The 15,128-nt window shown below is 45.0% G+C and overlaps 1 protein-coding gene across 3 annotated transcripts in view; it reads left to right on the forward strand.

The window, feature by feature from the left end:
• Positions 1-15,128, forward strand: part of PLEKHA1 (pleckstrin homology domain containing A1) — a 68,454-nt gene that overhangs the window by 27,643 nt on the left and 25,683 nt on the right. For all 3 annotated transcript variants that reach the window (XM_040438040.1, XM_040438042.1, XM_040438041.1), the window contains exons 2-4: positions 13,320-13,480; positions 13,724-13,780; positions 14,052-14,097. In XM_040438040.1, coding sequence (XP_040293974.1) covers positions 13,340-13,480; positions 13,724-13,780; positions 14,052-14,097 — 244 coding nt within the window. In that variant the 5' untranslated portion in view covers positions 13,320-13,339. The remainder of the gene's footprint in view (positions 1-13,319; positions 13,481-13,723; positions 13,781-14,051; positions 14,098-15,128) is intronic.

Genomic DNA, 15,128 nt, shown 5'->3' on the forward strand with positions numbered 1-15,128 from the left:
AATTAAATGTAACCGTGCTAGAGGAAAGACTGAGAATAAGGGGGGAACTTGTGTGTCCTGCCATTGTTTCCTGGAGTCAGAACAATGACCCTAATGTTTGTTGCATGCTCAGCTGCAGAGAAAAAGTAATTGATCATCGGTCCCTATACTGTACAGACTAAGGGCCCCATGCACACAAACGTACGCCTTCCGAGAGATGCGGTCCGCGAGCGGGCCATATGTTCTGGGGCAGCATCGATTGCGTGCACCGGAGCGCGCAGCTTCAAACTTTAGAAAGTTTTGCAGAAAACGGATCCGCAAAAAATATGAATAATGTCCGTGTGCACGCCGCCTTTTGCGGAACGGAAGAGCCGGCCCCAAATAGAACAGTCCTATACTTGTCCTTAATGCAGACAATAATGAGGACATGTTCTATTTCTTTGTGGAATGGACATACGGAAACTGAATGAACATCCCTTTTTTTTTTTTTTTTTTTAACGGACCTATTTAAATGAATGGTTCGGCTTACAGTCCACAAAAAAAACGTAACTGCCACGGACAGAAAATACGTCCATGTGCATGAGCCCTTACTATGAGGCTGTGCGTGTCGGGCCACCCGAGGGACTACTGTCTCATTCATATGATCATATGAGTGTGGGGCAGTAGTCCCCAGGGCGGCCCGACGAACCACATCATAGTAACCTATGATGCTGTACACTCCTGTGCACACGATCGTTGCTGCTCCGGGACATATGGTTCGTGTGCATGGGCCCTAAGGGCGGAGCTGCACCGCGCATGCATGACTGCCACTTCAGGGGCCCCAACACTTCATTCTTCTAATTGGTTAAGTTCCCAGCAGTCTGACCTCCACCGATCAGGTACTTATCCCCTATGCTTCACGTAAGGATAAGTTTTAGTAAATTCTTGTATTCGCCGTAAATTATCAATTCTGGAGCATTTTTTTTCTTACAACATTAGGTTGTGCAGTTCCTCCTAGAAATGTATAAATAAATTGTTGGGTGTACACTATTCCCTTTGTCAAAGAGATATGTCCTGCACTGATTGGCTAGTGTCAGACTGTAGGGACACACCACTTAAGGTACTTTCACACTTGCGTTGTCTGATTCCGGCAGGCAGTTCCGTTGCCTGAACTGCCTGCCTGATACGGCAAACTGTATGCAAACGCATGTCATTATTTCTGACTGATCAGGCATTTTTCAGACTCCTGATCAGTCAGAAAAATGCATTGCAATACCGGATCCGGTATTATTATTTTTTTCTCATTTTTAAAGGTCTGCGCATGGACGGATCTGGAATTCCGTTATTTTGAATACCGGATCGGGCACTAATACATTCCTATGGAAAAAAATTCCGGGGTCCGCAACACACCACGGACGTGTGAATGTAGCCTAATCCGTTCAGGATGTCTTCAGTTCAGTCCTTTTGACTGATCAGGCAAAAGATAAAACCGTAGCATGCTGCGGTTTCATCTCCGGCGAAAAAAACTGAAGACTTGCCCGAATGCCGGCATTTTTTCCCCATAGGAATGTATTAGTGCCGGATCCGGCATTCAAAATAACAGAATGCCGGATCCGTCCTTCCGGTCTGCGCATGCGCAGACCGTTAAAAATGTGAAAAAAGATACAAGATCCGTCTGTCCTCATGACAAGCGGAGAGACGGATCCGTTCTTGCAATGCATTTGTGAGACGGATGTGCAGCCGGATGCGTCTCACAAATGCTTTGAGTCACATCCAGATTGGCGGATCCGGCGGGCAGTTCCGACGACGGAACTGCCCGCCGCATCACACTGCCGCAAGTGTGAAAGTAGCCTTACTGGTAACACGCAGTTGTCAATGTATTCATACATTTTATAGTAGAAGTAACAGAGAAATGACACAATGCAACGTTCTAACATGATTGAGCATTATTATTTGATGGGGGAATATATCAGGAGAGTCGGCAGATCCCGTTAATAGAGGTGCTCCTGTCTGTATGGCATATCGACAAGCCTAAATGTCCGATAAGTGCAGATCAGGCTCTGCGACCCGCTGCGATCTTAAGGACAGGGCTCTGTTGCGAGCAGCTGGAAATGGAGAGAAGACGCGCTCTGCTGTTTTCAGATTTCCCTCAGCAGTCACTGGGCAGAGCCACACAGCCTTCTCTTCCTTCCCAGTGGCATGTGATGGGGCCCCGTTCTTGAGATAGGAGTGGGTTCCAGAGCTGAGAACCGTACCTGTTGGACATTTAGCCTTTCGGAACTTGTCTGTTCAGTGAAAAATGGAGCATGTTGTATGAAAATTGAATGCGATTTTGTTCAGTGTTTTTTGCTTTTTTCTGTTCTGGATTTCATCCATTTGTCCCTGAAGAATAACACAAGAGTAACACACAGCGTCTCCATGAAACATCCATGAAAAACAGACTGCACACAGATTTTTTTTCACTGACCCATTGAGTCGAATGGTCCCATCCTGTCTGGAAGATGGAGCATGCTACGATTTTTTTAGGCACATGCAATGTCTAGATGCAGTCCATTTTGACAACTCACGGCATCCGAACTGAACGCTGTCCCATTTATTTTTGCAGGTACGTGCTCATAAGCATCCTGACCATCAGTGCGTTCAGCGTGCTCTATCTTCACCCATTTATCAGGCAGGACTGTTACATTTAAAGTCAATGGGTCAGTGAAAGAAGCACATGGATGGCATCTGTGCGCAGTCTATTTTTCACTGAGGCTTGCTTTGTTATTCTTAAAAAAAAATAAAAATTCACTTGCACGCGAACGTGTGCCACCCATGCCGTCCTCAATGCAGGACCTATTGTGGTCCTCAATGCACGGGCACCATCTGTGTGGCCTGCGCTGATGGACGCAGACCCTTTCAACTTGGGTCCGCAACTCCGCAATCCATCCGACCCCGACACGTTCAGTATTGCTCGACTAAAAGAGGCTGTGGATATGCCATAAATGTCCAGATGGGACAGTCCCTTTTTAAGGAGGTGCTTGTTACTGTTTACATGTAGTGGCCTATCCTTGGGATAGATAATCAATTTCTTATTGGTGCCCACCCCCCAAAATCAGCTGTTTGAATAGATCACTGCGCACAGCTTATCAAGCACAGTACCATACATTGTATAGTGGCGGTGCTTGGTATTGCAGCTCAAGCCTGTTCACTTGTATGGGAGTTAGCCGCGTCTAGGCTATGTGACGTAAACCCCCTTTAATAAATTCTGAACCAGGCCTTTCAAACTGGGCAGTAAGGCCACGATCACACAGGTCGGACGTGCAGTGCGTATTCCTGACAGAATGTCCTCAGCAGTGGTACAGTACAATAGATGTGGATGGGTATGTATATATATGCTCCAGTAATTGTCTTCCCATACATCATAACCACCATTTTAATCCTAAACTGTTCTTCCTTTCTCCATTCGGAGGGGCTGATGACCATCTTCCCATGCCATGCAGGCTCTCTGGGACTTGGCTGCACTGGTCTCCGCAATGTGTGATCGGGCAGCACGTTGGTGCATAAGAAACAATTACATTTGGAAACTTTAAAATTCCCCTTTTAAGCTTTCTGCCATGTTAGTCATGTAGGTGTATCGTCGGCTTTCTACTTATCTTGAGCTTACATAATTAGTATTTCTGCAGAATTCATGGCATTGCGTAATTCCTTTATACACAGGACGGGAGGCCTATAAAGGGTTAATTCGGGGGGTTGCCTAGTATATCTACGGTTGTATACTTAGGAGCAGGTTACTGGTTTCTCGTTGTGCTGCTGTGAAGTGTGTAATGTGATACATACCGCTATATGGTTTTCTGTGCCATTGCTGCAGACGGATGCCGGGGTGTGTATTGTAATCATGCAGAGGGGATGACGGGGTTAGCTTCCTGCTTGTGCCAGATCAAAGCCTTGCCCGCAGGAGGGAGGCTGAGGTGAGGCCCTTTCTTGTTCAGGTTAGGAGTCTTACATGGCAGCTCATACTCCCTGTAAACCCTTAGGGTCCATCCACACATTCAGGTTTTCTGATGCAGAATAAAAAATAAAAAAAATAGACGTCTTATGTCCTTTTTATATTTTCTATATTATCATCCACTCCTGATTTTGGCTTCCAAAACTGCACCAGGAAACCTGACCAGGACCTGTATCTACTGAATTCTACTGACATAACGCTGTCACTGTCAGTATAGGGTCCATTCACACGTCCGCAATTCTGTTCCTCATTTTGCGGAACGGAATTGCGGACCCATTCATTTCTATGGGGCCGCACAATGTGCTGCCCGGATCCAGTGGAAATGTGGATCCGCACTTCCAGGTCCGCATTTCCGTTCCCGAAAAAAAATAGAACATGTCCTATTCTTGTCCGGAATTGCGGACAAGATTAGGCATATTCTATTATAGTGCGGTCCGCAAAATGCGGAACCCACATTGCCGGTGTCCGTGTTTTGTGGATCCGCAAAACACATACGGATGTGTGAATGGACCCTAATTCTGTAGCAGTAAGGTCGGGCAGGGACACACAGCATTATATAACTCATTATAATGCCGTGCGCTCCTGCGAAACGAGCAGTGTCCATAACAGGAAATCGCTCCCACGCAGTGTGTGATGTCTGACAGGTCTGAGGCTACCTGCACACTGGTGCGGGTAAACATGCAGAAGATTGCCACAAATTTCTGTGCGGTTCCACACCAAATTCACATCAAAAGCTGCACGTGTTACTTTCGGATTTTGTTGCAGGTTTGATGGATTGAAAATGGGTGATGTTCGCACAAAGAATTTACGTGCTGTGGATTTCTCAATTACACTGCCGTTTTTCTGCGCGCGAATCCCCATGGAAAAAACGAACATAATCCGCATTTTGTGCCTTAAAGGGAATCTGTTGGGCAGCATAAAGTAGTGATGGACAACCCCTAATTTTAAAGGGGTTGTCCAGACTTCAGGATAAACCATCATTAGCTGATCAGTGGGGGTCACAGCCACTGATCACCTGTTTGGGTATAACTCCATCACTAGAGGTCTGAGCCGGAACTACACAGCCTATCCACCTTGTAGCGGAGGGAGCTCAGAACTGCAGCACTGCACCCATCGAGCTTCTGCACATGCACTGAATGCATCTGGCGCATGCGCAGGTACAGGGAATCCTGCTGCCTTCTCCAGGTATGTCCACTTGCCGTTCCAGTTGTTTTGTTAACCAGGAAAGTAATCATGCTATTGCCGCCATTTTGTAGCCAATGAACGCAGAAGATGCCGGGAACCTTAAGAGCTGAGGGACAGGACAGAGTCGTGTATGGGGCATACATGACTGTTTATGGCACTTTGAGAAATGCCATTGTAAATTGGCCAACCCCTTTAAAAAAAAATATATATAATAATGTTGTGGCTAGTGATTGGGGTTAGTAAGGCTACTTTCACACTGACGTTTCTGGGTCCGCTTGTGAGATCCGTTTCAGGGCTCTCGTAAGCGGCCCAAAACGGATCAGTTCAGCCCCAATTCATTCTGAATGGATAAGGATCCGCTCAGAAAGCATCAGTTTGCCTCCGTTCCGCCCGACAATACGGAGCCAAACGGATCCGTCCTGACTTACAATGTAAGTCAATGGGGACGGATCCGTTTTCACTAGGGGTGCACCGAAATTCCGGCAGCCGAAAATATCGGCCGAAAATGCACCTAATCCACTTCGGCCGATATTGTTACATATCGGCCGAAAATATGGGGTGTGGGATTTGTCACCCACCATCTGCGGGCGGGCGCCGGGCGGGCGGTTTACTTTGTCACTGCATCTTTATTTTACCTTACAATCGTGAGGCTCCAGTAACTAACAACTCTGCAGGCAGAGCGGAGGCCGGCGTAACGTCACTTACTCACGTGACGCGCCTGCTCCGCCTCCTTCATTCATAAAGTGGGCGGAGCAGGTGCGTCACGTGAGTAAGTGACGTTACGCCGCCCTCCGCTCTGCCTGCAGAGTTGTTAGTTACTGGAGCGTCACGATTGTAAGGTAAAATAAAGATGCAGTGAGTGATGCTGTGAGCAGCAGGACCGGGGCTGTTATGGGTAGGGGGATCGGTCTATGGCACTGCTATGGGGAGGGGGGATCTGTGCACTGTTATGGGGAAAGGGATCTGTGCACTGTTATGCCCATAACAGTGCACATATCCCCTTTCCATAACAGCGCCACCCACAGATCCCCCTCTCCATAACAGCGCCACCCACAGATCCCCCTCTCCATAACAGCGCCACCCACAGATCCCCCTCTCCATAACAGCGCCACCCACAGATCCCCCTCTCCATAACAGCGCCACCCACAGATCCCCCTCTCCATAACAGCGCCACCCACAGATCCCCCTCTCCATAACAGCGCCACCCACAGATCCCCCTCTCCATAACAGCGCCACCCACAGATCCCCCTCTCCATAACAGCGCCACCCACAGATCCCCCTCTCCATAACAGCGCCACCCACAGATCCCCCTCTCCATAACAGCGCCACCCACAGATCCCCCTCTCCATAACAGCGCCACCCACAGATCCCCCTCTCCATAACAGCGCCACCCACAGATCCCCCTCTCCATAACAGCGCCACCCACAGATCCCCCTCTCCATAACAGCGCCACCCACAGATCCCCCTCTCCATAACAGCGCCACCCACGGATCCCCCTCTCCATAACAGCGCCACCCACAGATCCCCCTCTCCATAACAGCGCCACCCACAGATCCCCCTCTCCATAACAGCGCCACCCACAGATCCCCCTCTCCATAACAGCGCCACCCACAGATCCCCCTCTCCATAACAGCGCCACCCACAGATCCCCCTCTCCATAACAGCGCCACCCACAGATCCCCCTCTCCATAACAGCGCCACCCACAGATCCCCCTCTCCATAACAGCGCCACCCACAGATCCCCCTCTCCATAACAGCGCCACCCACAGATGAATTTCATTCATGAAAAAGAATTATTAATAAAATCATTAAAAAAAAAGTATTTTAAAAGTATTTGGGCAAAAAGGCAGTTTCGGTTTCGGTTTTCGGTCAAGGGCATCCTGAATTTTCGGTTTCGGACCAGAATTTTCATTTCGGTGCACTCCTAGTTTTCACTGACACAATATGGTGCAATTGAAAACGGATCCGTCCCCCATTGACTTTCAATGTAAGTCAGGACGGATCAGTTTGACTTAGACTTTTTTTTTAAAAGAATAATGCAAATGGTTGGGTTCCTTGTTAACATGTCACCTCTCCCTCGCTCTCTCCCCCTCCTTCCCTATGACGCTACTCAGTATTTGCACTGTGTTGGCCTAGTCGGACATCAATTACAAGGGGAGCTGTGATGGTCCAAGAACAGATTAGGGGAGATTTATCAAAATTGGGTTAATTTCCTATAGCGACCAATCAGTGATCCTTTTATTTTCAAATAGGAGCTGTGAAAAATGACAGGTGGAATCTGGTTGCTATAGGCAACAAAGCCAGTTTTCCTTTATACTGGTTTTGATAAATCTGTAGCACAGGAAGTGGGGGCGCTGACTTGGAAAATGGGCGATTGTTCTCTCCTCATAGCGCTGAATGTATATTCATAGTGGTGTCCAGCAGGTGTTGAGGGCTGGGGCTCAGGAAGTAAGGATATTAACCCCGTCTGGTCTAAGTAGTACTTTGTGCTTTCAGCAAAAAAATAAAATAAAATGGGTTGTGCGATACAAATTATCTCAAATTTTGCAGTTTACATGGTCTCAATTGGACAATCGTTCTTCATTGGCACTTTTCCATCTGCTTTAGAATTTCCTACAGTCGACTTGTAATGATTTGTAGGGGTCTCACTGCTGGGACCCCAACTTTTCTTGAGGGAGAATGGATCCCAGTCGTCAAGTTCTGTACATAAAAAAAAAAAAAGAGGGGGGGGGGGGAATATTGGAGATCTATCAAACTGGTGTAAAGAAAAACTAGCAACAGGGTGGATAAAAATCAATGATTTTTATTTAAATCTGATTTTTTTTTTTTTTTTTTTATAGAAAATGCTTTCTGAGGAAAATAAATTACCATCCAAAGGTTATTCCATCATGAAATAAAGATTCGTTTTTTTAAATATGTAGAATAAGGCTGTATATGTTTTAATTTTTTTGGTAAATAAATTCCATTAATCCATTCACGATGGGAGGGAAGAAATGCAAATGAGCTCTTAACAAGCTTTGCCTGTAATGCCACCAGATGTAAGGCTGCTATCCTATAAGTCAATATTCAGCTCCTAAAATAAGCCTTGAGACATGACTTGGATATTAAATAAGCCAAAATAATCTGCATTGTGTACATGACGATTTAAAATTCTCATAGAACACAAAGTACATCACCTATGGTCGTTGTAGATATTTTCCACGCGCAAATCCACACGCAATCCTGATCGTGTGTTTAGCCTAAAAGGATTGGGTGAAAATATTAATTTCACTTGATCCTTCTCGCCCCTATCTGTCGGGCACTCCCCACACACATTACTGTTCTACACCGTTCTTGTTCAGGTTCAGCCAACGTTACACTAATGTATATGGCGGCCTTAACGATGCAGTGTAAATTGTAGTGGCTGCTGTCACCTTTTATAAAGATTTGGATTATTTTATTTTTTAAACACCAAGGTAATGCAGTGAAGACTAGAATATTTAAAATTGCTTCAAAAGTGAAGTCAGAAACGAACAGTTTCAAAAATAGTTTTCTATAGTCTTAGGAGAATACTGAAGCCTTATAGCTCTGTTCACACACTGTTAGGAGCCTACCACGTGTTCTACAGAAATCTGCAATGTATCCCACTGCATAGGCAAGAAACCCCCGTGGATAACCCCCCAACCCATTGTATGTTGCTCACAGGTTCCCGTTTACTGTATTCACTTCTAGTTTGTAGAAATAATCAGTTGGCACGTGGTGGTGGTGCTCGTATCCTGGGTTGCAGCCCCATACGTCCTAGAAGAAGTGGATCAGCACTCGCCCTTTGATTTATTTATTTTATGCATTTCTATATCGCTACTATATTCCTCAGCGCTTTACAGACATTATCATCCAACTGTCCACAATGGGGCTCACATTCTAAGGTCCCTATCGGTATGTCTTTGGAGTGTGGGAGGACACCGGAGGAAACCCACGTAAACACGGGGAGAACATACAAACACACTTTTTTTTTTTTCTTTCTTTTTTGCTAATAAATCTTCACTTTCTTGTCATGAACAGAATACAGACAAATGTGACGCGTTTCAGCTAAACATAGTTTTTCAAACAAGCAACCAATTGCTGTTTAGCCGCAACGCATCACATTTGTCTGTATTCTGTTCATGGCAAGAAAGTGAAGATTTATTAGCATCAAAGGGGGGGGGGGTGCTGATCCACTTCTTCTACCTGTATACACTTCTAGTCCGCAAAGATAGAAGATATGCCCCGGAATATACGAACAGAAGGGCGCTTGGTGTACACGGTGTCTGTGTGGGCTTTCCCAGATCACACGTAGGGCCGACACATGATGTGAACAAGGTTCTAACAAAGCATACAGCTCTATATGTGAAGGTCTTACAAGCTTATCAGCTCCGCAAATATTTGAGCCTACGATGTCTGTGATAGGGCTGTTTGCTTAGGCACAGTATTTCCCGTCCGATTGCAGTCTGAAAGGTATATACTGTATGTGACTAGTCGGGTCCTACACTTCCAATGGACACAGGTACACTTAGTGATAATAATAATATTTTAATTAATCTTTCTTCATAATTACACTTTAGTGTGTGTGTATATGTGTGTGTGTGTATATATATATATATATATATATATATATATATATGTGTCACGCATGGGCTACTGCGCAGCTGCAGTTTTTTTCCTACTGTTCTCTGTACAGACTTTGTAAAAGCTATTTCTCTTGTATCATGGCAGATACAGCATGCCGGCTTATTAGGGGAGGTTCATGCCTGCGTTAAATGGATCCGGCCTAGCCGCATACTGCAGTTCATCGCCGGACCCTATCAACTATAATGGGATCCTGCTGTTCACATGCAGAGTTTTATTTTTTATTTATTTTTTTGTCTGTCCAGAAGCCAGCATTTCACCAAAAAGCAGCTGGATGCAATTTGGGGACCTGTGGTGAATGGCAGTATTTGGCTAGGCCAGATCTGGTGATCTCTGGTAGGCTCTTCTCAGCCGGTTCAGTTTAATGCAAGTGTAAACCTAACCTTACTACCGGTTGCCTGGCAAGCTTTCCGATTTGTGTTGGTGACCTCCATTTGATTCCAGGTAATTATATGGTCAGAAGTAGTCGTTTGACTGGAGCGGTGCTCACATACGCACATGGCCGCTCCGTTCAGTCTCTACGGTATTGACATAGATAACTGGGTACAGCGCTTGGCTGTCTCTGTGAGGGCTTGTTTTTTTGCATGATGAGTTGAAATGTCTCATTGGCACCATTATCCGTGCAGAACATACAACTTCTTTTTGGCAGGGAGGATGACAAAAAGTGGAATTCTAGCGGTGGTTTTATTTTTTATGCTTTTATAGCGCAATCATTTGAAAAAAATTTTTTGTACTTTTCATATTTTTTACGTAATGAATCATGGCAATTAGAGTTTTTACATATATTTTTTTTTTTTCCTTTTAATATAGTTAAACATTTTATTTAACTTCAATTTATTTTTATTTTTTTGAAGATTATATATATTTTTTTTTTATTGTGGGGGGAAAAAAAGGTAACATCCGATGTCTGTGTAACCACATAAGAGAAAAAAAATGTAGCAGACGTTAATTGGACAGTAGGCAAACAGACTTGGGCTGCTTTCACACTAGCGGTTTCTGCCGATCCGTCATGGATCTGCAAAAACTATTCCGTTACAATAATACAACCGCATGCATCCGTCATGAACTGATCCGGTTGTATTATGCCTTCTATAGCCAAGACGAATGTCATGAACTCTATTGAAAGTCAATGGGGGACGGATCCGTTTTCTATTGTGTCAGGGTGGATTCTTCTCACTCTGCAGGCAGAGTTTTGGTGTCCGCCTCCAGAGCAGAATGGTGACTGATCGGAGGCAAACTGATGCATTCTGAGCGGATCCTTTTCCATTCAAAATGCATTAGAGCAAAACTGATCCGTTTTGGACCGCTTGTGAGAGCCCTGAACAGATCTCACAAACGGAATCCAAAACGCTAGTGTGATAGTAGCCTAAAGAGACATGAAACGGTTAGCCTCCTCCTGATTCATTATAGACATCACCAAACCACCAAAATATTCTCTGTAAACAGAAATCTGTTACTTGATAGGGCAGGTTTTCATGACGAGAAGAAGGTTAAGCTGTTGTGGGCGTTTACAGTGGCTGTATAAAGTTTTGCGTATACACAGTGACGGTCAGGCATGGTCTGCCAAGCATCCTTACAGTTAAGAGGCACATAGTGTGACAAGGGACCCGGTCATAAATGTTAGGATAAAGTTTTCAAAAACATCCACAGCACTGTAATAGTTTAAAGTGAAGCTTTCATTAGTTTTGGGGCAACTAAATCACCCGCAGGTCCTTAAGCATCTTTCCAAAAATGCCTCTGGCAGTTTTAGGGTACTTTTACATTTGCGACAGAGAAATCCGGCAGGCAGTTCCGTTGCCGGAACTGCCTGCCAGATCTGTCAGAACGTATACCAACTGATAGCATTTGAAGACTGATCAGTCAAATGCATTGAAATGCCGGATCAGTCTTTCCAGTGTCATCCGGAAAAACGGATCCAGCATTTTATTTTTTATTTTTTCCACGGATGGATCCGGCACTAATACATTTCTATGGAAAAAAATCTGGCATTCCGGCAAGTGTTCTGGATTTTTGGCCAGAGATAAAACTGTAGCATGCTGCGGTATTATCTCCATCCGGATCAGTCAAAAAGACTGAACTGAAGACATCCTGATGCATCCTGAACAGATTGCTCTCCATTCAGAATGCATGGGGATAAAACTGATCAGTTATTTTCCGGTATAGAGCCCCTAAGACGGAACTCTATGCCGGAAAAGAAAAACGCTAGTGTGAAAGTACCTTTAGCATTATGTAGTAAAAGAACCCGTCTATTACCGGAGAGGAGCCGGCAGCTCCAGACACATTTAATCCGAGGACAGTACACCTCAATTCGTTGCACATGCGCAGTGAAGCAAGTTGTGTGGTCCTTGGGTTAAATTAACTATTTACTTATGGTCCTTGGCAAGGATCACCTACTGAAAGATTCTTACTTACCCGTTCTGCCATCTTCCAGTGCCCAGGCTTGTGTACTTACGGCCAGGTAAGGACACTGTCAAGTACGCTGCTGCAGCCAATGACTGTGTCTTCAGCAGTAACGTCCTCCCAATTAACTTTAAATTTTTTTAAAGTATCAAAAATTAACGTAATTTTTTTTTATACTTTAGGGTGCAATCACTTTATATAATACGTTTCTATACTTTGTGTTCTTCTGTATCGCAGCGTATCCAGCCTATCAGCGTAATGCATATGCCTCTTAGGTGTACTGAAATGGCAGACCGGGGTGCTGCAGTTAGGACCCTGCCATGACAACCCATCAACATGCTGGGATCAGTGTCTTGGGTGCCGACGTCTGAGATAACCATGTACAAGAGCTCGGCTATCTCCGGCAGCCCCGTAGAGTTGAATGAAGCAGCAGCACACATCTGCCACTTTATTCAAACAGGGAAACGAAGGGCCCCTTTCCTAGTGATCTGCAGGGGCCCCAGCAGTCAGAATCCCACTGATCAGATACTTTATCCCCTATCCTGAGTATAGGGGATAAGTTTGTTATAATGGCACATCCCCCATAAATGCATCACGTGGACGTTGGTCATTAATTGGGTCACTTCGGTTTTATTGAGCATCTGGTTTTGTAAGTGGAATCTATCAACTTCTGCAGATACTTCTAGATGACTTCTGTCCTTCATGAAATGCTTTATAGATGTGTTACGACATCTTACAGGACTCGGGGATCGTTCACACAACGTTTTTTTGGCACTGTTTTTCACGTGCTTTCCTGAACAGATTCCGCATCAACAAACGCCTCTAAAAAGACTCCCATTCATTTCAATGGGAAGCAGAGCTTGAAAAAAGCAGTATGCTCTTAGGCGAAATCTGCGCTAACTCTCCCATTGAAATGAATAGGAAGCTCAAAAAACGTACAGGAAATCAGAGCGGATTCCACACAGATTTTTATTTCGGTGTGTTTTTTCAAATCCGCAGAGTGAACCTTAGGCCCCCTTTCACTGCATTTTGAAGTGTCCTTTGGAGGTTCTCCCGTGGTAAGAAGGTTGGAGACCACAGGGCGGCCCATGTGCCTGAGTCTGACTAGGAATTACATCACCTTACTGTGCCTCATTTTACACAGGGTAATGTTCCAGTCCAGACATGCCTTACGTGGATCGTCAGAATCGCATTTGTGGCTTCCTGGACATCGAGGAACACGAGAACAGCGGCAAGTTTCTTAGGAGATATTTCATCTTGGACACCAGCCAGAATGGTCTGCTATGGTACATGGACAATCCACAGGTGAGCGGCGCATTGACACTGTTGTATTACACGTGGCACTCCTGTAGGGCCGGCTGTCTGGCCCTACTTCAGTTCTAATGTGGTCAGGCTGTAACCGGGGGCCGACATGTCGTACTCATTACTCAATAGATAAATATTTTTCTGCACTCAAACCTATGAAGATTGTGGTTTTCTGTGAATGATTTCCTGTTTTCTGAAGCTTTTTATATGCCTTTTCTGTAATGTATTCCTTTATTTTTACAGAACCTCCCTGCAGGTTCTCCTTCTGTAGGGTGTCTTAAGCTCACCTACATTTCAAAGGTAAGAATTTCCTTATTTTTTTTGTTTTCCTTCAAGAAAAGTTAGGGTACGGCCACACGGTCAGGTTTTCTGATGCAGTTTTGGAAGCCAATACCAGGAGTGCATTAAAAAATGAGGTCATATCTGCCTCTTATACGTTCTCTCCTTTTACGATCCACTCCTGATTTTGACTTCTGAAACTGCATCAGTAAACCTGACCGTGTGGCCATGCCCTTACACTGCTGATCCCTTTATATTGTGGTAGTCTTATCCAATCCTCTTTTATACGTAGGTGAGCGATGCCACGAAACTTCGACCAAAGGCTGAGTTTTGCTTTGGTAAGTCTTAATTTACGTCATCCTACGTTGTGAGTAGGGAGACATTGATTACAAGATCATTAAAAGGGCTTATGTGACCGGACCGGAGGAACCCTGATGTTAGCGCACGTAAAAGGATTTGGAGCAGACATCTGCCGCCCTCCTTTACTGAAAAGCTCAGATCTTCTATTCAAAATGACTCTGGTTTTGGCACACTGTATACTAAAGACCCCTTAACACTGCTAGATATACCAGATTGTCGGGAAGGAAGCAGTCCTTCCTGGCAATCGCCTGCTTGTCAGTGAAGGGGACTGCTGCTATTAGGCCTCCTGCACACGACCGTATGGCTTTTTCAGTGTTTTGAGGTCCGTTTTTCACGGATCCGTTCTGTTTTTTGTTTCCGTTGTGTTTCCGTTTTTCCGTTCCGTTTTTCCGTATGGCATATACATTATACAGTAATTACATAGATAAAATTGGGCTGGGCATAACATTTTCAATAGATGGTTCCGCAAAGAACGGAAATGGAAGACATACGGATGCATTTCCATATGTGTTCCGTTTTTTTGCGGACCCATTGACTTGAATGGAGCCACGGAACGTGATTTGCGGACAATAATAGGACATGTTCTAACTTTAAACGGAACGGAAAAACGGAAATGGAATGCATACGGAGTACATTCCGTTTTTTTTGCGGAACCGTTGAAATGAATGGTTCCGTATACGGAACGCAAAAAACGGCCAGTAAACGGGGGAAAAAAACGGTCGTGTGCAGGAGGCCTTACATGCAACAATCTCCTCCACAGTATGGGGAGGAGCGATCACTAATGCCATCACTCGTCCCCATACAAAATGATGATTTGCCGTCAGCAGACCATGATTAGACATCTCGATCTGCCGCCGGCAAACGATTATTTAGGTGACCGCACAAACGATCATATTACCTGATGAACGAGTGTTTTGCTCGTTCATCGGAAATTGGCGGCACCTTTACACCAGCAGATATTCACTTACGAGCGTTCCTATGAACGCTTGTTAGTAATTATTTGGCCAAT

Source organism: Bufo bufo, chromosome 6 (genome assembly GCF_905171765.1).
Source record: "Bufo bufo chromosome 6, aBufBuf1.1, whole genome shotgun sequence".
Lineage (NCBI taxonomy): Eukaryota > Metazoa > Chordata > Amphibia > Anura > Bufonidae > Bufo > Bufo bufo.